Raw genomic sequence first — 24752 nt, 5'->3', positions numbered from 1 at the left:
ATGTAGGTTTGAGAGGCTCAAGAAAGTTACTGTTGTAATCCGCATCTTTTAGTGGGAAGTAAGTGGTGGAGGGCACTGCTAGGACCACACTACTCCTATTCTCTTTTGTTATGCTCTTTTCATATGTAGTTACCAGATTTGTGCACATAAATATGGTAATTGTACAAATTTGGTTCACAACACTACCTAAATTATTTGGAAAAAGTGGCCCATAAAGTGTCATAATCAGGCTTAAGAATCAACAACTCATTGAGATGGCTGGGGGGGGGGGGCAGTTCACACCTCTCCTAGAGTTGCTGTTTCAGGCTTCTTACAGACACCTGGACGCAACACATCAGCTTTGCATGTGTTTATACTCAGGCCTGATCTAGACTAAAAAATTGTATCGACTCAGCTACATTGCTCAAGGGTGTGAAAAATCCACACCCCTGAGTGGCATAGTTAAGGTGACCAAACCCTGGTGTACATAGTTCTAGGTGGATGGAAGAACTCTTCTGTCAGCCTAGTTCTTGCTGCCCAGGGAGGTGGATTACTTGCACCAACAGGGGAACCCCTCCCTTCACCGTAGGTAGTGTCTACACTGAAGCACCACAGTGGCCCAGCTGCAGCTGTGTTGCTGTAGCATTTCAAGTGTAGACAAGCCCTCAGTTCATGTTTAGAAGACTGTCTTTGTAGACATAGGTGCTAGAAATATACTCTTTAAAAAAAACCCAAAAAACCACTTGAAGTATGCAGAGTCAGATATTCATGGGGCCATGTAATACCTGAGGCAGGCAAGATTAGCCCGTGGGTTGGGTGTTTGGCTCTAGTGGCGCAAATCATGGACATCTGTAATAGGTAGATATCAAACATCTGTTCCCCCTCTTCTGTTGAGACACACACATCTGACAGAGGTAAACTTCATTTCATAGTTCTCTTGGGGGTAGATGCATCTGTGAGGAGGGTGGGTTTACATCCCCCTGTGGTGATGGAGGGCCTACCCGTTTCTTGGACAGTTAGGTGTCAACCTCTTTTCACATCTGTAGCAGAGAGGGGGATGTACAGTATTGCCTAAGGTGTGAGGATGGAGTTCTTCCCAGCTCTGAGGTGGGGGTGTAGGCCTTTGAGGGGTGGGGGTCAGGGGTCTGTTGCCTTGCAGCTCAGAGGTGAGGAGTTAAGTAGGGTATGTTTGGGGTGGATATAGGTTTTAATATTTTCTACATATTAGTAGAAACTACATCCTCCAAAATCTTGTCATGGGGAGGTACAAAGCTCTTGGGGTGCTGATAGTATAAACTTCTCGTGGCTGTGTTTTTCTAAGTAGGTTGTGTTCTCTGAAGAGGAATCACTTTCTTGCAAGTATAATCCCATAATGGAGTGGGTGGAATGTACTGGGAAGGTATTAATCCTAAAAATGATTTGAGGGAAGTTATAAAGAGAATTCCAAAACAAGGGGGTAAATCTGCGGGGGTGGAATGTGTCCTGGCAATGGCTGTAGTAAAAAGAGGGGGGAATTGACATCAGTGGAGAACCAGGTGATCTAGTACGGCCAGGATTAGATGTTGTAAACTGAAGGAAACTAGGTCCTGGACCGAGAAAGGGTGGTGTAATTGCTCATGTGGAGGGGAAGGGAAGTATCTTCTGGAGAAAACCGGGAAAAACATTTTGGCTGGGGTGAAACATAAGGTGGAGGTTATATAATAAAAATGAGGGGAGGAGTAGATCCTGGGGGAACATGGATTGTGGAAAAGGGATTAGAACGTCAGCAGTAGGTGTTGTGGTCAAAGTGTAGGATGGAGCTGGGGCAATGGAGATGAATGATATAGTAGTGAAGGGGAAGGGTTGCCACTTCATAGTCAGGAGGTCTGTGAGTTGAGAATGAAGATGAGCTCCTGGGGCTGGGGTGCAGGAAAAAATTGTAGTAAAGGTACTTTCTCAGGGTAGAAGAAGAAATTACTTTGAGTGTGAAGGGTGTGATAGAAGGGGTGCACTGAGATTAGTTTCTGAGAGAACAAGTGTGTTAACCAAATGATGTGAAAGGAGTAAGAGTAGGTGACAGAGTGGAGGTGTGATTAGTTTCCATGTCTCGTGTTATCTGTAGGGAGGCCTGGGGATCTATTTCTGGGTTATCAAATGTGTCATTCTTTTTATCCAGTGATAGTGGATTGCTTATATTAACGTGTGTTGGTCCAATAAAACATACTACCTCACCCACCATGTTTCTTTCAGATTTTAGGTTGTTTGCTGCAGAATATGGGAATCTTGACAAAGGGGAGTTCAACTTCCACTTTAGTGAGACACCTAGGTGTCAGAACAAGTTGACTTATGAGGTTGGTCATTGCTAACAGCAGTGTGATCTCCACTATAGTCTACATTTTTAGGGTATTTGGGTATGTCCGTCTTGACAGAGGCATATACATTTGTACTGTTTTCAGAATGAATGAACATGAGGCATTTGGATTCACTTACAGTTTAGGTATGAAGAATGTTGCCAAGATGGAGGACAGATTCTCCTTAGAACAGCAATTGACAGTTGTGTGACTTTTATTTTCGTTTTAATATTTTGTATGCTAAGGATGGACTTCAGCGTTCATATCCCTACTGAGTTGTAATGACTGTTGAATACTGCTAGTCTTGTGGATTTAGTTGTCTTCAAAAGTGCTGGTATGAAATGCAGAATTATCATGTGACGCATTCCTTCATGGATACATTTCAATTGCCCGCTCTGTCTGAGAGCTGCCCTGTCTAACAATAATTTTTATACAGGGCAACCTTTCCCTATACTGTATTAGTGACACAATAGCTGGCATTTAACAATCTCTGATTTATGCGGACCATGACTGTTTTTCTCCCCTTGTAGTATTTATATATAAACTTCTCTGAAGTTCAAGTATCAGGTTTGTATGGGTGCAGATTTTTTAGGGGAAAATATTTTTATGTATTGCATCTCCTGCTTTAGCATCTGGGAGTGGCACAGACTTTTCCTGCCTTAGTTTCTTTCCTGATGCTGCCTGAATGTTATTGAAAATAACTTGCAGTCACTTGTCTTGAAGTCCAGTTCTGTCAATTTCTGATGATAAATTTTCTGTTGCACAAAGTTTACAAATGTTACCTGCTTGACAGGACCAGACAGCCATGAGGATTTCCTGAGGAGAAACATCCAAATAGTGAGATCTTTTTTCCTTTTGGTGGTGGTGGTACTTTCCAACTCAGCAAATACATGGGCTGCTTAAAAACTTTAAAAACAAACCAAAAAAAAAAAAGAGTTAAAATAGCTGTGGCTTTGCTGTCTGAACTCCAGAGAAAGCACTCTCCTTAAATAATCCATGAGGGAAACCATGTAGGAGATTGCATATCAGTGCTCTCTCTTAGAGCCTGCTTACTAATTAATGACAAGAAAAGACCACCCTTCAAAGCAGCAGTTTCTAGGTAGGGTATGATTTTCCAGAACTCAAGTGGATGGGAGGCCTGTGTTAATCCAGTCTGAGATCAGTTGCAAAGTGAATATAGAACGGCCATACTGAGTCAGACCAAAGGTCCATCTAGCCCAGTATCCTGTCTTCCAACCGTGGCCAATGCCAGGTGCCCCAGAGGCAATGAACGGAACAGGTAATCATCAAGTGATCCCTTCCCTATCACCCGTTCCCAGCCTCTGGCAAACAGAGGCTAGGGACACCATCCCTGCCCATCCTGGCTAATAGCCGTTGATGGACCTATTGTCCATGAATTTACCTAGTTCTTTTTTCAACCCTGTTATAGTCTTGGCCTTCACAACATCCTCTGGCAAAGAGTTCCATAGGTTGACTGCATTGTGCGAAGAAATACTTCCTTTTGTTTGTTTTAAATCTGCTGCCTGTTAATTTCATTGGGTGACCCCTAGTTCTTGTTATGAGAAGGAGTAAATAACACTTATTTATTTACTTTCTCCACGCCAGTCATGATTTTATAGACCTCTATCATATGTCTCCCAAGTAGTCTCTTTTCCAAACTGAAAAGTCCCAGTGTTATTAATCTTCCCTGATGCGGAAGCAGTTCCATACCCCTGATCATTTTTGTTGCCCTTTTCTGAATCTTTTTCCAATTCCAATATCTGTTTTGAGATGGGGCAGCCACATCTGCACATATATAGTGGTGCTAAAATCTCCCTTTCTGACTTGAAGGAACAGTTATTTACTGTTGCCAAGTGGAGAAGTCCAGCAGCTGCAAGCTTGATAAAGGGTTATAGTTTGGCGATGGTTGGCCAAAGCCCCAGCAGAACAAGATTTATATTTGGCAGAGTGGTGTGAGAGAGAGAGAGATTGGCTTTGCACTGGGATTCTTGCAAGCGCTGTTGCTTTGGGTGGTGTCTATTACAAATTTGCAGAGGTAAATGCTTTTTTTAAATGCATTCCATGACTTTCAGCCTTTGGTGCATGACTTGCACCCTTCAATTATCCTGTATACTATGGTATTCTAGTGGCACAGCACCAACTGGTACAATGTGGCATGTGTGGGGAAAAGGACACTAACGTGTACCACTGTCTTATACTAGATGTATTCGTTTGGCAACACTTGTTTACTCTGGTACGTTAATAAAGCTTTTAAAATTGGATTGAGTTTCTCTTCTGCCAGTCTCTTAGGTAACATGTAGCACTAACACCTGCCATGCTTTGAGGATATCTTGGAACGATAGGATGAAAGCTCCTTCGGCCCAGTTCAGAAGTGGGGATGAAAGAGCCTGTGCTTTAATGAGAATACTTGGGGTTGGACTTTTAGTTGTGATATAGATGCCTCAATAGAATTTGGTGACCTGAGATAATTCAGTAGACTTAATCTAGAACAAGTCTTAGAGTTTTTGGGTCTAGGAAACAAATCCAGACAGTTTTCCTTCCTCTAATGCAGTGATACTCAGACGGAGGCTCAGGAGCCACAAGTGGCTCTTTAATGTGTGTCTCCTATGGCTCTTTGCAGCACATGATATTAAAACACTGCAATTTAATTATTAACCAATCAAGATGCTTTTATGATGTTAACCAGTTGTAGAATACTTGGTCAGTCATTTTGCTGAGAGAATTAGATAAAATGGTAAATGAAACAATGCATTCACGCTACTGTGATTCCTCTGGGTAATGTTGATCGCTAATTTGGTTCCTGAACCACTGAGGTTTGAGTATCACTGCTCTAATGTAACTGACTGCTGTGATCACACTACAATGCACAGAACTAGCCTTAATATTTAAGGGAGGATCAGAGAGACTTTCCTGGGGGGGAGCCTCCCAAAGTCAACAGACTACATAAAGCATTTGTTGGGAGTGGAGTGGGAGAGAGTGGAAGGAAACCTCCTGGTTACTAGCAGCCTCCTGTTGCAGGACTAGTTCACTGCTGTTGGGGCCAGGTTACAACACTTACACAAGTTTTGCATGCGATAGTTGCTCAGATAAATTGGGGACCATTGGAGGGATTTTTGTGTATTCCTTTGAAATTTAGCCCTTATAAAGTTGTCTGCAAACATCAGCAGATTCATTGCTTCAGTGAGCACCCCTATCAGACAGGTGTGGTACTTTTGCCATTTTACAGATGGCTGAACAAAAGCAGAAAACTTGTTTTGCCTGAGACTACTGAGGAAGCTAGCATCAAGTGTGGGATTACAGTGCAGGTGTTCCTTGTTCTCAGTTGTGTGCCTTGTCCACTAAACTGTGCTGCTCCATTCTAATGGGATGCCTCTCTTATGGCCAAATACAGCTTTGGCCCCTCAGCAGAAGAGCCAACTAAGCTGTTAGGGAGTTTATGGCATCTTTAGTGCCTTCAGTGTCAGTTTAGAGTGTGTGCTAATGCAGGAATTACTCTGGGAGACTTACTGCCAATTTCTGAACTAAACTTTCCTGCCATTTCCAGTTATAAAGGGTTGATCAAATTTTCTTTTAAGTTTAAGTTGCAAACTCTTCCCTTGTTGCCTGAGTTGACAGAGAGGGTCTCAGGCTTTATAAAATCTGACTCCTTATTTCTCCACAGCTGAGCATCACCACCCATTTAAAAGGAAACGGGAAGGATAGCTGGCTCAAAATGTAGCTCAGGAGGCAACAATGATGGGAGAACAAGACCAGGGTAGCCAAACTTACTAACTCTCTGAGCTGCATATGACAACCTTCAGAAGTTCGAGAGCCGGGGCATGCCTGCCAGGGCTCGGGGCTTCAGCCCTGCTCCTGCTGAAGCCCCGATCTCCAGCAGGCACGTCCTATGGGGCTGAAGCTCCTACCCCACCACCCCGCTACCAGGCACAGGTACAGAGCTCCCCCCACAAGTCTGGTAGGTGGAGAATGGGAGGGAGGCATGGTGGGGCTCCACGAGCCACACTTGAACTGTAAAAGAGCTGCATGCAGCTCATGAGCCACGGTTTGGCCACCGCTGGATTAAATTTAAAAATTGTCTGTTGGTGTTGGACTTTTTAATCTCTGAATTTCAATAGAATGCTTTGTTTGGATTTTAAAATTTTATTTTATTTTTAAGTTGACGTTGTCCCTTTAACGGGCAAATGGATTCCTGGGAAAAAAGATACAAAACACCAGTCCTCGTAAATCCAAACCAATTTCTATTTCTAGTTGGATTATGAAAAATTCAGATTGCTGGAGTTCCTGTATCCCTGTAGGTATGCAAACCAAGTCCCTGTTGCCAAATTGAATTTGTTTTTACTGTATACCACAGCAGTCACTAATTCTTCTGTGTTAGGGTTAAGAATGGGATTTTTGAGTACTGAGTGAAGAAAGACTACCTTCTGTTTGACCAGATAGGCTTCACTGTAGTCATCTACAGTGTGTCTAGATATTTTATTTAGAGTAACATGCACTTTGTGCTAAGTCATTTCTAGACACAAGGACAGTCCCTACTCCAGGGAGCCCACAGTTAGTCAGACAAGGAGGCAGAGGTTAGAGGAAAGGGAATGATGACAGGCCGTATGTATGTAAGTCAACTAGATCTGCTTTTAGAATGTTTCCAGTAACTACATTGGACGTCTTTAAACATTGGTTATGTCAGAGGTGGACCCAAGCCTTAATTCTGAAAGGTGGTATTTTCCCCCCAGTGGTGCAGTAGACCAATAGATGCAGGTTTGGAAAGAATTCTTTTTTTATTCTTGTTCTTTAGGCCACTTTGGGGGAGAAGGGTGATTCATCATAATTTTGCACCTCTCAGATACCTGGTAAAAAGTGATATTTCAGAATGAGCCGGCTGTTTTCTTTCCTAGCCACATGAACACTGCTACAATTGCAGCTGTTAACAAGCTTATGTGAGGAAAGTAGGAGTGAGTGGAAAGCCTTTGGACCCATCTGAGCAATCAGCCTTTGCTCTAGTTCTTGGAGAAACCTGTTTGGTATATGCTCTTTCTAGGGCTGATGAAGAGAGGGGAAGATGTCCCTGGATCTCTGGGGGCAACAGGCAGCCACAAGAAATAATTTTGAAAAAATTGGGTAATCTTGTCATTTCTCATCTTGTTCCTCTGGAGACATTTTCTTCCAGCTTAGTCTGACTCTTATAACTGGGTCATCTTCTGTAATGGTCACATTACATACTATTGAAAAGAGTTCAGAGGTGCTCTGTCTAGATAAACTCATAGCTTTCTGGTAATATTCTGCTGCTGGTGGAAGTAGTGAAGCAGTGCTTCTCCTACCCACTCTATGGATTGTTACTATTTAGTAATGTTTGTATCCAGGGATGTCTTATTTATACACTTACTCAGAAAGGTCAGGAGTTAGATAGCTGTTGCAACATTCCTCAGGACACCAGTCTTCTGGGAAGTTCTTGGCTTCCAGTTCCATTAGTATCAACGTAAGCACTTAGACTCAGTGTGACACTTGTTTTGGGTGTAGTGCCCTGAAGAATCCCACACTCAGAATTTTCTGCAAGGAGAGCTTGGTGCCAGAAGAACTTCCATTGAAAGGGCAAATGCATTCCCATAACTTAGCTACGCTCTCAATAAACTACACAAAGTGCCTTTTCAAAACAGATTTCAGAAATACCTGTGTCCAGAACTGTGAAGGGTGCTGGTATCTATCTCATAGGCAGCTACATTTTGCTGACCTTTTGCATGGGATACTTCCACTGAGCAGTAAATTGACACACATTTTATTAATTAATATTACTTTTTTGTGCTGTAAATGTATACCACCCCTTAGAAAACACAAGTTCTGTGATATGAGGGGCTTACTATTTAAATTAATGAGAGCAGTTTTTAAAAGCTGTCGGGATCTTTCTCTTTTTTAAAAAAAAATATGGCTAATTTAACTGTGGCTTAAACTAATCAAAATGTTTTTTTTAAATAGAATTTTAAGCTTCTCAGTCTCAGCTTTCTCATCATTCTAGTGGTTACAGCTGTTCCAGAATTTTTCTGAATTATCCTGCTATAGCTATGCTGGTCAGTTTCCCCATGTAGACAAATCCTTAGTGTTGAACAATCTTTAATCTTTCTAAAGCCAGACTTTTTTCCTCCTTCACCCCTCTTTTAGCCCCATTTTGTCTGATCTCCAGTATAGCATTGACTAGAAACCCAAAACTGTGATTCTCACTTAAACCATGTTTGTGGTAGAAGTGAGCCCTCTCCAAGTCTTTAGAAATTATTGGTTACATCCACCACTTAAGAGAAGATGCTGAGATTTCTTCAGAGCTGTACTGCATCACTATGGTACTTGGCTTCCTTGCTTTGTAGTGCTTAGTGCCCCAGGATGCTTTTTGTTTCTGTGGGCAGGATAACAGTTTTGTTTTAGTATCTGGTGAGGATAGTAATGTGAACTGTAGGTTAGAGTAATCCAGCTGCTGGCACTTGTCTCCATGTGTCTGCCTTTCTGATAAGAAGTGCACTGTTTTCAGTATTACATGTGCTTCTGCTGAAGATTAGGGCAATCAAATACCTGTTGCAACCAGGAGCAGTGACCATTGTTGCTTTTAGGCTCTGTTCATGCTACAGCTTGTATTGAATCAGTTAACTGGCATGGTTGGCTCTGGCACATGATTGCCTTCCTGTAACCAGCTCAGCACAAAACTGTATTTTGCAATGTGGACACAGCCCAGTCTCTCCCCACCCCTTCCACCCAACACATTTATGTGACTAGTTTGGTGATTCCTTCTTTCTCCTAGCTCTGTGTGCAATACAAGACATGCTGGACATGGAACAATGCACTCTTCTTGATGCCACAGTGCATTTCCTCCATGTACTCTAGCCTCTGGAGATTCACTAGGATAGCTCTCGAAATTTTCCCTCAATGAACAGGTATTGTCAGGCTGTTTGGTATGTGCAGATGCACAAACAATATTGTGAAGGCTAGAAAGTTGCTGTGTGGAAACAAACTTTACTTTATTGCTTGTAAACACTTTGACAATGCCTTTTAATCTGTTACAAAATCACAGGTCAGAAATAGTGTGGACAGGGGCCTCTGTTCTGTCTTGTGCTTTTTCCCATCTTTTTTGTTGTTTGACATACTGAACGTTTTGTTGGCTTCATTGCTGTTTGGTTTGAAGGGAAGTATCCACCCAGATTTGAAAGCATAAATGATGGAAGCAGGGAGTGGAGATGATAGTGTTCATGCAGAAATAAACAAGTCACATGCTACATATAGACTCTGTCCACCCTACAAGTGTAACTGTGGTTTTGTAATCAGTTCATTACACTCATTTGACCTAGGTACAGCTCAGCTGTTTGAGTTGTCCATAGTGCAGCTTTTCTTCCTCTCAGCTATGGGCTGAACTGTATTTTGCATGTTACTGTCTAGCTGTGTTGGTATCAGTACGTTTTGGCCAGGAATTTAAATCTTATTTTGCCCTCTTGCATTAAACACCCCCTCCTCCCTCCAACACATTTCTTATTGGAAGGGATGAGAGAATTGACAGTGCTGATCACTTTTGGTTTTAAAGGAAATGGAGGAAGATATGCAAGTAATGTTACATTTACTTTAAAACCAAAAATTACCACTACTGTCATTTCTCTCGTTCTTCCTCATATAGAACTGTGGAGGTAAATACCTATTTATCCTTCTAGTCCCTGAAGTTTTTGTGGAATTGTTGGGGAAGCTCCAGTGGATGGTGGTTTTCTGAGGTGCCTTTTTGGAGGAGTTTTCATACTGTACATCCTGTGTCAGCCTATAACTACATTACTTAGGAAGCCATCTACTGTGAAATTTGCCCTGTTGTTGACTACTATGACTCACTTTTTTTCAACAAAATGATGAAATTGGTCTTCTAGAAGAAGCTAGACCAGATGGAGCATGCTAGAATTCTTATTGATATTTAAATCCTTGTAAGTGTTCAAACTAAAACAGCCAAGTCAGTTTAGACTAGTCTAGAATCAGCTAGTTCTACAGAGTATTACTAGAAAACTCTCCTTTGCTGTTATGTCTACAAAACTTGACAATGGCTAGATAGCTGGTGTGTTGAGACCACTGCATATCATGCTGACCAATATTTTCTCATTGTTTCCTTGTCTCTTCCCCCACCCCACCCCAAATCTGTCTGTCTCCATCTGTCTTGTCTTATACTTGGATTGTAAATTCTTTGGGAGAGACTGTCTTTTTGTTCTGTTTGTACAATGCCGAGCACAGTGGGGTTCACAGTAGGCACTTGGATAATATAAATAATCTCAAATTAGAAAATTAACCAGCTGAAACATTGCAAATTAGTCTTGCATGGTCTCTGTGCATCCAACCAGCTAGGTTTCTAACTTTAGCTCTTTAGTTGCTTAAATTGAAAGTCACTGTCACTCTGCTGGAAGGGAGCAGAGTCAGGAAATGAATAAAAATGAAAGTTTTCACTTGAAATGTACGATCCTAATGGATTGCAGTATACTAAGTGCATTTTAGTAAACTTGTGGATTCTTGCAGTGTATAATTACACTTCAGGGGCTTTTCCATCTATCTGCACTCCTAATTTCTAGTTGTGTAAGTCATGCAGAACCACACTCATGGCCTTAGGCCTTAGATGATTGCTACATGGTTTTCTACAGTAATATTAGTGTGTTGCAAAGGCATAATACTCTCTCCTGCTAGAGATTTTCAGTTGGTGCTCCCGGCCCACTCCTCTGAGCTGCTCTGAAATGCACCAGTAAATGAGTCTTTAGTCTACATTTTATTGGAGGCTTCAATCATATCTCTGATTCAGACTGTCATGAGGATGCACACCTTTGTAACCTTCAGGCTGCATTATCACAATGACTTCTACTTGAAGTTACACTTAAAAAGCACCTGCATGTGTCAGTTACTGCAAAATGCTGCAGCCCATGATATGAGTAGGGCCTTACCAAATTCAGGGTCCATTTTGGTCAATTTCACAGTCATAGGATTGTAAAAATCATAAATTTCATGATTTCAGCTATTTAAATATGAAATTTCACAGTGTTGTAATTGTCGGGGTCCTGACCCAAAAAGGACTTGTGTGGGGGTCGCAAGGATATTGTGTGTGGGGGGGGGTTTGCAATATTGCTACCCTTACTTCTGCACTGCTGCTGGCGGCGGCACTGCCTTCAGAGCTGGGAAGCTGGAGCGCGGCGGCTGCTGGCTGGGATCCCAGCTCTGAAGTGAGGATGGCCTGGTGTAGTATTGCCACCCTTCCCTTTGCCTTGCTTCCTGCAGAGCTGGGCCTTTAGTCAGCACCCGCCACTCTCCGGCCACCCAGCTCTGAAGGCAGCAACGCGGAAGTGAGGGTGGCATGGCATGGCGTTGCCACCCTTACTTCTGTGCTGCTGCTGCTGGCGGGGCGCTGCCTTCAGAGCTGGGTGCCCGGCCAACAGCCATCGCACTCCAGCCGTCCAGCTCTGAAGGCAGCACAGAAGTAAGGGTGGCAATACCGCAACCCCCCTAAAGTGACCTTGCAACCCCCGCTGCAACTCCCTTTTGGGTCAGGACCCCTGGCCTGAGAAATGCTGGTCTTCCCCATTAAATATGTATAGTATGGGGTCAAAGCACACAAAAGACCAGATTTCATGAGGCGGGAGACCAGATTTCACAGTCCGTGACCTGTTTTTCATGTCCATGAATTTGGTAGGGCCATAGATATGAGCCACTACGAGGACCTAACCAGTGCAGAGAACAGATTCTACTTGCTTGTTATACTCAAGATGTTGGTTACATTCTACAAAGTCCAAAAGAGTCTCAGATTATGGTCACCTGAGAAATTACCTCTCCCTTTGTCCTTACATAGGGATTATGAGCCAGTAAATTGCTTCCTGCCGTTGGCTTGTCATCTATTAAGGGCAGGGGATGAAACGTGCTTAGTGGAGGGTTTATACCTCCGGGACTTGTCCCTCTGGTTGTGTGGCACATCCTAAATTTAGCCTGCTTCAGGGTGCTGTGCAAGGCTTGTTGGTAAAGCCATAGAAATGTAGAGCTGGAATGGCTCTCAAGAGGTTATGTAGTTCAACTTCCTGAGCTTAGGCAGAACCAAGTATACCTAGGCCATCCCTGACAGGAGTTTGTCTAACCTGTTCTTAAAAACCTTCAATGATGATAGGGCTTCCACAACTTCCTTTGTAACCTGTTCTAGTGCATAACTATCCTTACAGTTTAAAAGTTTTTCCTAATATCTAACCTAAATCTCCCTTATTGCAGATTGAGCTGATTACTGCCTGTCCTACCTTCAGTGGTCACGGAGTACAGGTGATCACCATCTTCTTTATAACAGCCCTTCACATGTTTGAAGACTCTCATCAGAGCTCCCCTCAGTCTTCTTTTCTCAAGACTAAACATGTCCAGTTTTTTACCCTTTCTTTATAGGTCAGGTTTTCTAAACCTTTCATCATTTTTGTTGCACTTCTCTGGACTCTTTCCAATTTATCAACTTTTTTCCTAAAGTTTGGCAGCCAGAACTGGACATTTCTCCAGCTGAGACCTTTCCATTGCTGAGTAGAGTGGGACGGTTACCTTCGGTATCTAACATATGACATTCCTATTAATACAATCCAGAATATTAGCCTTTTTCACAGCTGCATCCTACTATTGACTCATATTCAATTTGTGATCCACTACCATCGCCCCCGATCCTCTTCAGCAGTGCTGCCACCTAGCCAATTATTCCATTTATGTATTTGAGTCTTCCTTTCGAAGTGTAGTACTTTGCACTTCTCTGTTGAATTTCACCTTGTTGATTTCAGACAAGTTCTCCAATTTGTCGCGGTTGTCTTGAATTTTAATCTTTTCCTGCAAAATGATAGCAGCTCTTCCCCTTTTGGTGTCATCCACCTATTTTATAAGCATATGTCCATTCCATTATCTGAGTCATTCATAAAAATATTTACTAGTACTGACCCTTGTGGGCCTCCATTAGATACACCCTCCCAGTTTGACAGCAAACCATTAACTACTTTTTGAATATGGTCTTTCAACCAGTTTTGCACCCAACTTATAGTTACTTCATGTAGATCACATTTTCTAGGTGGTTTGAGACACTCATGTGGGACTGTGTCAAAAGCCTTACTAAAATCAAGATATCACATCATCTGCTCCTTCCCATCCACTAGGCCAGAGGTCCCCAATCTATGGGCTGTGCCCCCTAGGGGGGCACTGAGGAACATTCAGGGGATGTGCGGCTGGGATCCGCGGTGGGCAGGGAGGGAGCACCGCTCAGCTCCTGGCCCTGGTCCCGGTCCCATCCCCAGCTCCTGGCCCTGTGCTTAGGGCTCTGTTCCCAGCCCGGTCAAAGAAGGAAATTAGGTTGGTTTGGCATGATTTGTTCTTGACAAATCCATTATGGCTATTCCTTACCACCCTGTTATCCTCTAGGTGTTTACAAATTGATTGTTTAATAATTTGTTCCAGTGTCTTTCCAAGTATCAAACTTAGGCTGACAGACCTGTAATTTCTCAGGTATTCTTTGTTCCCTTTTTTTTATAGGTCGCTAATTGACCAGTGGAGCTATTACTTAGACTACAAAATATTAATAGAGGCCTGTGTTTTTTTGTAAGGCGGCAAGGTGTAAAGTGCAGCACATACATGGTTGAATTATTTAGATTGTGCCCACTGTGATCTAGGTGCCTTCCACACAAAGGAAGACACAACCCCTACACTTGACTGTACAATCTAAATAGAACACTTGTAAGGGTTTGTTTGTTTGGGGGGGATTTTTGTGGACCATTCTGAAATACAGCTGTCGTCTTTTCCAAAACTCTTTTCTAAAGCTAGCAAAGATCGTTATTTGGAGCCATTTAAACTGGTGGTTCTCAAACTTTTGTATTGGTGACTACTTGCACTCAGAGGCCTGCTGTGTGAGAGAGTTTCGGGGTGGAGGCTGACAGCTCATGACTCCTATGTAATAACCGCCCAGCCCCCTGAGGGGTCACAACCCCCAGTTTGAGAACCTCTCATTTAAACAAGTGTGCTGCCCCTTAAGTTGAAGGGGTGAGGATATGCAAGGATACAGGAAATATCTCCCTCTTTAGGAGGGAAGAAATGTAAGATTGCAAACCCCAGGATTCACTTATTATGGCTCTCAAGGGTGAGTGTCCTATTATGCACACCAGTGGTGCAATATAAATACTAGTCACTTCTATAGAGCCTTCCATCTGAGGTGCTATAGGTGCTTTATGGTCTCTAAATGAGCTTCACAACAACCTTGTGAGATAGCTATTCTCAATTTATGGATACTAATAATGAGATCATGAGCACTGGTATCTGTTCTAGAAGTCGTCATGACTCTAGTCTCTTTAGGTTTGTATACTATGCTCAATACCATAGGAGCTATGCGCTTTCCAAAAGTGCATTCAGCAGTGTGACTAGTATCTCTCCTGCATGACTTTCTCCCTTCCTCCTACCAAGGAGATATTGTATAGGATTTTTTAATGGATTATATGTACACTTTGCTGTGTTTGTATTACCAAAGGCAAGTTTAAAGTATGCCTTGCATTTGGAGCAAAAGGTGGTGAGGTTTGTGGTGGGTTAGGTGGTGCTGAAGTTTATTCCACTATATTGGACCAGCTCCTGAGAGAGCTGTCTTCTGCACAAATGAGCTTTACCCTTACAATGGACAATTCCATTTTGCCTGAGGATCAGAGTAGTCAACCGTGATCCCCAGCCCAGTTTTAGGTGATATTTTAAGTGCTCCGGGCTGAGACCATTGTATGAGCATTTAACAATAATAGGCTGCCCTTGTGGAGGAGTAGACTAGTTATGTTATGTGTTCAGGTCTAGATTTCAGACTGCTGCAGTTTCCACGGTATGCATCCGATGAAGTGAGCTGTAGCTCATGAAAGCTCATGCTCAAATAAATTGGTTAGTCTCTAAGGTGCCACAAGTATTCCTTTTCTTTTTGCGAATACAGACTAACACGGCTGTTACTCTGAAACCCATAATATTTAAATATTAAAATTTTTCCTTGGAATTGAAGTTAGTCTGTTCTGACTGGTTATGACAGTGGCATTTAATTTACATTAAAGCAAAGGCAAAGCTTAACTGAACACTCAGTGAGAGTCACACTAAAAACAAGAAAATGATAAACTGTTTACAATACTCCTAATAAGCAAGATGCAGAGCAGTGTCGTTGGCCATGGCACTTCATTTTCATTTGAATGTGAGACCACAGCTTTGAGAACCACAGCTTCGTGTAGGACAATCAGATTTGAAGTCTTAACTTTTTATGGTCAAATGATCAAAATTATTTTCCTCTGACTGTAGAATTTCCCCTGGTTAATGCAGCAGGCCCTGGTGAGGAGTCACAAGCTATTGAGAATAGTTTCAAACCAATGCTTGAAACTCTGGATGTCTCACAATGATCAGTCTTACTTAGGCCATGCCTACACAGTTCTTGTACTGGAATACTACTTTGAAACCTGTCAACTAGGTGCGGCTTTTTTACCGATGCAACACTTAGTATGGACACAGTTACGTCAGTATAAAAGTGTTCTATACAGGTATAGCTTATTCCTGTTCCCATATGGGAATAGCTCTACAGGTATAAGCACCTTTATACTGGTATAACAACATGCACACTGGGGATGTCCTGCTTTAACTATACCAGTAAAGTTAAAGCAGTACAACTTTTGTGTGTAGGCAAGCCCTAAGGTACATGCCGAGCCCTTAAAAGTATGAGGACCAAGAGACTGGCTGTTGTTACTGTCTTGTTTGATCTTAAGTTAATGTGTCAAAGCTGGCTTCTGTGTGTAGAGGGTGTCAGTGTTGGGAGAAGAATATGAACATAGACCCTTCTCTGCTATTTCTCAGAACAAGAGGAAGTTGGAAAAGTTTTACACCACAAAAATGTTCAAAGGAGTGTTCGGTTGACTTCAGTAACTTTGTTGCTGTTAGGTTGCATTTGAGATCCTAGACCTGTTTTGAATCTACTAAGCTTAGACTTTTATTTCTTGAGAGAGTAAGTAAGCTATATTAAAAAGTCTGGTTATTTCTGTTTGACACAAGCCTTTTCAAAGAGATTTGTGGTCAGTATGAACTTTCCTGCTTAGTTATGGAAGAAGGATCCTTGCTCTGAAGCAAGTTTCAAGGGTTTTTTACGCAAGTTATGAGGTCTTACGGAGGTGACTAACCTTTATCTAAATACATAATGGGAGAGAAGTTGTTTATCTAGGTACTAGCTAATTTCTTAAGTGGCATGGAGAAGCCACAGCAGTGACTCAGGGCCAGTGATTCCTTTCATTCCACCAAATGAATATATGTGGTCATAAAAGCACAGCTTCTGCATGTTAGCCTAGATAAAATGCTTGGATTTATGTCTGTTCTCTGTGGATGAGATGGGGTAAATTACAGATGACAGGCACTGGGGAGCAGTAGAGAAGGATTTGTTTTACTGCAGGATTGTTGGCTGGGACACTAAGCATCAATATTTTTGTTCATTAACATAGCATCCACAGTGTTCTAGATGCTTTAGAGGTAAAAAAAAGCGACAATCTCTGCCCTGAGTTCTCACTCTAGATAGTATAAAAGTTTGTTGAATGATCAGTGAAATGTGCACACGTCTTGATGTTCTGTGCCTTTTTTCTTTGCTTTTTGCAGACTTAGGATTTGTTGGATGTGGAAAAATCAGTAGCAAACTATTTTAAATTAGGGTAGGGATCCCTTTGGGCAAGGTTTGTCTGCTCTTGGTTGAGTGGTTGTACTCTCAATAGCTGCGATAAGACGAGACACTATTTACTAAATATATGCTGGGAAAGTCTCTCACCACTTTGAAATGCCCCATCCACAGAAGACCTCTTTGTGGATCTCTGTTCTGAATATCAATGTCTTGGGCCATTGGCAGAGGCCAAAGCAAGAAAGCGTTTCTAGACACTGCAAAGGCCTTTCATTTCTAAACTTTACTTTTTTACAGTTTTCCCTGGTATGTTGGCTGTAGATGGAAAACTACTTTTCTGGAATTGGTTTGAAACTCTTGGGCTTAAGTTTAATAAAAAGCAAGCAATAGGGACAAGGGAGAATGAAAATAAATTTTTATGCCTCTTCTTTCAGGCATATTTGATGCACTACAAAGTAGTGAAATCATAGGCTACTTTTGCCCTGATGCATTTATAGTTCTTAGACACACGATTATAAGTAAAGATTGAAATATTTAAATACAAAATATTGATATTTTTATAAAAAGTCTACTCCAGAAAACGTGTCAATCTACCCATCATCCCCCTGTATTATGCAGCATCATATGTCATCTTGTAATGTGGATATAGTAGATTGGGCCCTTCAACATGCGGTGACTTGGGCATTGTTTCTGTACTGGAGGGTTAAGAAGTTGGATGTTGTGTTGCTTTCAGAATACGGTTGAACTAGGAGTCTGTCTGCAGATTCAGACCACACTGCATTGATTCCAATTTGCAACTATGAAAGTTAGAGAACTTTTTTTTTTAAAGTGAAATTTTGAATCTGCCAAAATTCATGGGGTAGTGCTCCTTCCCACTTACTCAGGATGAGCAAGCAAATACCATTTTTCAAGCCCTGAGGAATGGTCTCAGGCACATGGCCAGTTTCCAGTTCTGCTGGACAGCTTTTAATGATTAACTTAAACATTTTAATATTACCTTGAGATTTTAACCTTTGTTCATTTTGTTTCTGTAGTTGGAAAAACCAAAGGCCCATCCAAGGCTTTCACCCTGTGTCCGGCTTCGAGATCGGAGGCTATCAGAACTCTAAACGCCTAATATAACTCCACCCAGCAAGCTGTCCGACATGTCAGGACCCGTGCCAAGCAGGGCCAGAGTTTACACTGATGTAAATACACACAGACCCCGAGAGTACTGGGACTATGAGTCACATGTTGTTGAATGGGGGTAAGTGTCTGCACTTCGTATTGACTGTGCTGAGTGGGGGTTGATCCTTGTTGTATCTGGCTGAGTGATGTGTGGGAAGCTATCAGTTCGAGCTTCTATAATGCTTAAGGTTTTTCTTGCGTTTTGCCAGTATTCTAGTGTGAATGGTGTACGTTAGGGTTGTAAACTTTGTTACCATCAATTGTAGAAATAGCACAGTGCCCCTTCACGGTGTCTAAAAGATTTTCTTGTGTCATTATTTTAAAACTACTGCAGTATAAGAAAACTTTGAGCAGCCCCCTCCTTCCTTTAGTCTAGTTGCTTTTCAGTGGTGATGGAGAAACTAAGATCTTAGGCTTGGGTGAATAATTTGAAAAGGCGTCAAGGTACCTCTGTAAACTGGGTGACAATTGAAGGGACTTACGTAATAGACTTTTTTTTAAGTGTCTCTGTATCTATCACTTTGTAACAGTCTCATTGCTGAGCTCTCTTCAAGGCTCTGGAGAAGTTTTGTACCTTTCATTCAAAGGAATGGAGTGTTTAAATTGAGCTTAGAACTGAAACCTCCCAAGATTAAGACCGCATTGGTGCTAGCTGATATTGCAGCATTTCTGCTCTGATATAGCAGTGTCTCGGCTGTGTAGGCCCTTCCTGTGCCTGACTCTGAAATATACGTTGTCTTCTGAGCATAAGCAGTGTCCCAGACTCAGTCCATTTTAAACAGGTTTTATAGCACTGTCTCCCTTAGTAATTTTAATTGATGTTAACAGTCTACATTTGATTTTGTGATGTGCATGGAAGTCATACACATCAAGTCTATGCTGGAAGGACTGAACAAATGTATTGGGGTGGTCTCAATTGAAACACACCATTTTTCCCAGCCCTTCACTCAAGGAAAAGATTGGGTACGAGGCTTATTTTGTCGCTTGTTGGAGGAGAAACTGATCAGTTCAAGTGAACATGGTTCTTGTGACAGCCCAGGAAATAAATCCCCTGTCCAAGAAAAGGTGTAAAACAGGCAATGACAATGAAAGGTTTCCTACACTCCTCTCCCAATGTTCTTCAGCCCTGAACAGGAGGGGTCACCTCTGTGTGTGTGAGGGTAACTGTCTACATGGCCCCTTCAGTCCTTGACCTCTCTTACTGAGAATGCTTCAAGGTCTCCAGGTCTGAAGGTGTTTTTTTTTGTGATGAACTCGTGTTGAGGAGGAACTACATGGAGACCAGGTCATTACAAATAGGCAGTTATCGAATGGCAGCTACTCTTCGTCATTACTCACCGGGTTGGATTTGTATTGAGGTGGAAAGGTGAGGTTCCACATTTCTCTACCAGTCTTTGATCTTTTATTTTAGAAAGAGGAGTCCAGTCAGCCATTCTACCTAGCTTGTATAGAAGACAAGGCAGAGAGCTGATGTTTGTAGAGGGACAATTTTGTGAATGAAAAAGGACTGACTGAGCTCTTTGGGACTCTGTACCTTTCTCTCTCCACAGAAATCAAGATGACTACCAACTAGTTCGGAAATTAGGCCGGGGCAAATACAGCGAAGTGTTTGAAGCCATCAACATCACAAATAATGAAAAAGTAGTAGTTAAAATCCTCAAGGTGAGCAAGGGACCATGTGGAAGATGGAAATCTGTCCCTGGGCTGTTTAGGTGGATATAAAGTGCAGCGCTTTGGAAGAGAACATCTGAGCCTCCTGAAATAATTCTGTTGTGGGAAATGTCACTCAGTGGCACTTGGAACCCCTTGGAGTTTCCTGTAACTCAGCACTATTCGCGGTCCATCCGGGCAAGCCCCATGCTTGCTTACCATGTCAAATCTGTCTATCGGAAATTGCTGCTTCTAGCAGCATCCGCTTCTGTGCCTATCCATCCTTCCAAGGTGCTGCTCTGTATCACGGTGTGCTGCCATGGCTTTCTCCCCACTACATTAGGAAACTAGGTTTTCTGTGAGATCAATGCCAGTACACCAGACATTAGCTTTTAGAGCTGAGCTCTTAATTTGTTGACACCAAAGGGATGATTAGAAAATTCTCTTGCCTGTGGAAGCCATGAGCTCCCTCCCCCATGAGCACTCTGGCTATTTTTCCCTTACGAACAGAGAGGCAAAACACTCAAGAGTCAAGCTGGAATTGTTCCTCTTTAAGACCACGGATTAGCTAAACTTTAGTGACTACTAACCTTAGAGCATTGCTTTTCTGCTCTACAGAATGTCCCCATAGTTAAGATTTACATCTAAAATGCGGATTCAAGAGGTAGGCTCAAGACTCTGGCATGTTGTCTCTGGCTAATAAAAGGTCACTAGCACTGGAACACGCATTTTACAGTCTTAATTGGTGAACTATTGTAATCCAGTGTTTCTCAAACTGGTTGTATTGCTCGTGTTCCACTCAGAGCTTGCTGTTCACATGGTGCTACTTCTCATTTCCAGCTGTCTGATCATATGCATAGTATCGGAATCATTTTGTATTTTTGGCTACCTTTCCAGGTAATGAGTGGCTTTAGCTGTTGCCCTCATCAGATGCTTGTACAACTGAGAGTGGAAGGAGAGATGGTTTGGTATCACGAATGTTTGAGACTCCCCTCCTTCTAATGCATGCAAAATCAGATAATTAAACTGGAAAGTTTGGCTTTTTAACCTAATTCCATAAGAGCTCTAACAGCCACTTTTAAGAGAGGGACAGCTGCTGAGCTGAAGCTTTTCCATTAGTCTTACTCACCGGAATATTTTATTTTACCAATGCTTTGGGTTTTTTTCTTTCAGCCGGTAAAAAAGAAGAAAATCAAGCGTGAAATCAAGATCTTGGAGAACTTGCGAGGTGGTCCCAATATAATCACCCTTGCAGATATAGTAAAAGACCCTGTGGTGAGTATAAATGGCTTAGAGATGGTGCTCAAATTGCTGGGTTTGACTTCAGTGTTGACCTGTCCTCACTCCGCTTTCCCCTCTGCTCTTAAATCCTGTCTTTAAATTGCTTAATCAGATCAGCTTTCTAATCAGTTTAGCTTCTTTCAGAGCCAGCCCCCCTGACCCTAGCCCAGCTGTGCCGATGTAAGTTTTCAGTGTAAACCAGCCCTTACCCTTCTTGACTAAGGGGCAGTAACACTGGACTGAAATGTGTGAATTCATTCTGCAAACACAGGGCCAATGCAAAGTAGTGATGGCTTCAGCTCTGCCATCTCTTTGTCAATACCGGAAAACAACTGAAGCATGTAAATTGTCCAGGGGAAAGGGATTTTAGTCATCATCATAGAAAATCACCAGATTCATTCATAAGTGTTTACAAAGATTTCTTATCAAAGATTTAACATAGCTAAATACTTTTCTCTCTTCCTAGTCCCGGACCCCTGCTTTGGTTTTTGAACATGTAAACAACACAGACTTTAAGGTACAGTTTGAGTTTTCTGCTTGTAATTGTGTTCTTTTCCATTTGAAAGCCACCTCCCTTAACTTTTATTTATGGAGAGGGACTAGTACCGGGGTCTTGGGCAGCTAATTCAATAGCTGTTTCCTTCTGACATGTTATCCTGACATTAAAGATGGCTAATTCTGGGGCAGAGGTTTGTAACTTGCTCATTCATAATGACTCAGTAGTAGAGCACTGAATAGAACCCAGGAATCCTGATCCCAGTTCCCATTCTGTTAAACACTTCTTGTACATCAGGTGAATCTCCTGAACATTCATTGGTCTTTTTCCAATTTTGAAATGTGAAAATGCATGTTTCTGTGGCTTCAGTTCTATGGCGAGAGAGTTAAGTGCTGCTTGCTGTGAACTCTTTTGGCCTACTTCTGGAGTTATTTACCCCTTCACATAACACAAGAACCAGGGGTCACCCAAAGAAATTAATAAGCAGCATGTTTAAAACAAACATAAAGGAAGTACTTCTTCACACAATGCACAGTCATCCCGTGGAACTTGTTGCCAGGGGACTTTGTGAAGGCCAAAAAGATTTAGATAGGTTCATGGAGGATAGATCCATCAATGGGTATTGAAGATGGTCAATAATGAAACCTATGCTCTGACTGCCAGAAGCTGGGACTGTACGACAGGGGATGGATCAGACAATACTTGCCATGGTCTGTTTGTTCCCTCTGAAGCATTTAGCACTCACCGCTGTCGGAAGACAGGATACTGGCCTAGATGGACAATTGATCTGACCCATTATGGCTATTCTTTTGTTAACACCATCTGGAATAGTTGTCTTAATTCTGCAGAAATCTTCAGCCTCTGAGAGCCAGCCTGCAAGCCACTGCTTTTTATGACACTGCATTGGAGGGTTGAGGGTGTCTGTGGGAAATGGAATCAGAACTGTACTCCTTAGAAGTTAGCTTTACATTGGCCAGAATTGGAGGTGAACAATACAGCTGAATTATGTGAGGAAGGGGGCAGTGCTGAATGGCTGGTGGATTGAGGAAATGTTGCTACCACCATCAATGCAGTTGGAAAAACAGAGTTGCAGGGAACCTGGTTGTTTTGTTCTGTATTGGCATGGATGTGATTTCCTGCTGTGTTAACACTGAAGTGATGTCTTTGTCTCCCACAGCAATTGTACCAGACATTAACAGACTATGATATTAGATTCTACATGTATGAGATTTTGAAGGTAAGTGGACGATCTCCAGTTTATTAATTTTTTTATCAGTTTTGTGTGGATCTGGGATTTGCCCCGATACAGTCCTACAGTGGTTGGCGTGACTAGTCAGTGATAGAAAACAAATGCAGGTGGGAGAAGGATCAGGTCTCTGAATGACAGAAATGAGGGCTGATATCAAGTTTACAGGAACTGGCCTATCTTGTTCCCACATATTCTAGCCCTGCTGGGTATAGACTTGTGCTGCCTTTGAGTTTTTGGGTACACTGAGACAAGTAGAAATACTAATCAGATTTGTGTACAGCCTGCAAAAGGGGAAAACTTGGACCGGAAGCTGCTGGCTTCCTGCCTTAATATAGTCTGTGAACTGAGTGCATTTGCAGCACAAAATCCCCTTTCTTATGCACATTGGGGGTGTCCTTTTTTTCCTCCTTTCATCAGAGTTTGAAGGAAGCTAGACCTGTTTGGTCCATGGTGCCTTATAGCTCTGCTTTTATGGATGTTATTGAAATTCCACTTACATTAGGAGGCATCTGAGGTGAAGCTAGAAGCATTGCTCTCCCCAAAACATGTTGGTGGACCTACTCCTGGGGAGAAGGTATTGAAAGGCATGTTCTATAGGTTTTCTTTTTAGTATGAGTCTGAGTAGAACATAGGTCTGCTGTGTGGTGAGATTGGGGTATGCATGAAAACGCTTCCCCATCTGCTGCATTTGAAGAAAACTGTATCTCAGACATTAGTCCTGTAACCAGTATTAACTTTACAAATGGTTCGGTTCATAAATCTGTCGGAAGTAGGGCAGTTATCTATTTTTGGAATCCCTTCTCATACAGCTTCCTTCTTTCCTATGCATGGGAGCCTTGTCAAGGGAGTAGATCTCAAGGAACACAAAATGATGGAGTTCCTTTGTGACCCCTGCTTTGGTCAGAGTGGGTGTAAAAGAAAGCTGCTAACCTGTGTTGAATGACTTCTTCCTTTCCTCTGTTCTATATACAGGCTTTGGATTACTGTCATAGCATGGGAATCATGCACAGAGATGTCAAACCCCACAACGTCATGATTGACCATGAGCACAGAAAGGTAAGGAGCAGAATGCTGGGTGGGTTTCACTTTTTTCTTCAGATCTACAGCACCTCCATCATGCCATCGCTGTGCTGTGGTGCTGCCAGAAATCAAGGCTCAAAGTGGCAGCTTTTCCATCATGTGAATAAATCTAAAATGAAAATCTGTAAAAAGCCTTTAACTAAATAGCTACAGTTAAACTTTATACAGAATTACAACTGTTTAAGTGATGGCTCTTCCTCACGTGTTGTAGTTCATACTGTAACATGTACAGGTCGGGGTGATTACATGTACATGTGATTCCTCTGTGTGGTTGGAATGTGGCCACTGCTTTTACTTGCAAGTCTAGCTATGCTAGTGATTATAATGGTTCCTTTGTCCCTCAGAAACTGATCTTTAATGAGACATCCCTACCCTGTTAACCCAGACAGAAGCAGCTTGTGCTAAGAAATGTTTCCTTGCCGCTACGTTAGAACTTGGAACTGAAATACAATGCTCTGGCTTGCTCAAATAGTCTCAAGTGTGTGGTGGGGTTTAAGTATTTCCAGCACAAAGACAGATGGGTAGTGGTGTCGAGTTTAGACAAATGTTCATTATCTCACTTCTAGCTGATTAAAAAGACCCAGTATTACTCTAAAATTTCACCAAATTAAAATTTTCTGAGACATGGTATCTAGAGTCATTTGGAGAGCCAAGGCCCAGACCAGGCCTTCTTACCTCTTCCTCTTCCATTTCTAGCTGAGGCTAATAGACTGGGGTCTGGCTGAATTCTATCATCCTGGCCAGGAGTACAATGTCAGAGTGGCTTCCCGATACTTCAAAGGACCTGAACTCCTTGTAGATTATCAGGTAAGAATCACAAGGGAGGTTCAGACCAAAGTTGCTTAACTTTGGCTTATACAGAAGCCCAATACCATACCAAAA

The 24752-nt window shown here is 42.2% G+C and overlaps 1 protein-coding gene across 2 annotated transcripts in view; it reads left to right on the top strand.

Annotated features, from left to right (window-relative positions):
- CSNK2A1 (casein kinase 2 alpha 1) overlaps nt 1-24752 on the top strand; it is a 32840-nt gene that overhangs the window by 1272 nt on the left and 6816 nt on the right. For both annotated transcript variants that reach the window (XM_048820821.2, XM_048820822.2), the window contains 7 exons: nt 17982-18193; nt 19665-19776; nt 20938-21039; nt 21512-21562; nt 22719-22778; nt 23763-23846; nt 24567-24677. In XM_048820821.2, coding sequence (XP_048676778.1) covers nt 18093-18193; nt 19665-19776; nt 20938-21039; nt 21512-21562; nt 22719-22778; nt 23763-23846; nt 24567-24677 — 621 coding nt within the window. In that variant the 5' untranslated portion in view covers nt 17982-18092. The remainder of the gene's footprint in view (nt 1-17981; nt 18194-19664; nt 19777-20937; nt 21040-21511; nt 21563-22718; nt 22779-23762; nt 23847-24566; nt 24678-24752) is intronic.

Source organism: Caretta caretta, chromosome 13 (assembly GCF_965140235.1).
Source record: "Caretta caretta isolate rCarCar2 chromosome 13, rCarCar1.hap1, whole genome shotgun sequence".
In the NCBI taxonomy this organism is placed as follows: Eukaryota; Metazoa; Chordata; order Testudines; family Cheloniidae; genus Caretta; species Caretta caretta.
The sequence above is the reverse complement of the archived record's forward strand: the minus strand, read 5'-3'. Positions and strand labels throughout refer to the sequence as shown.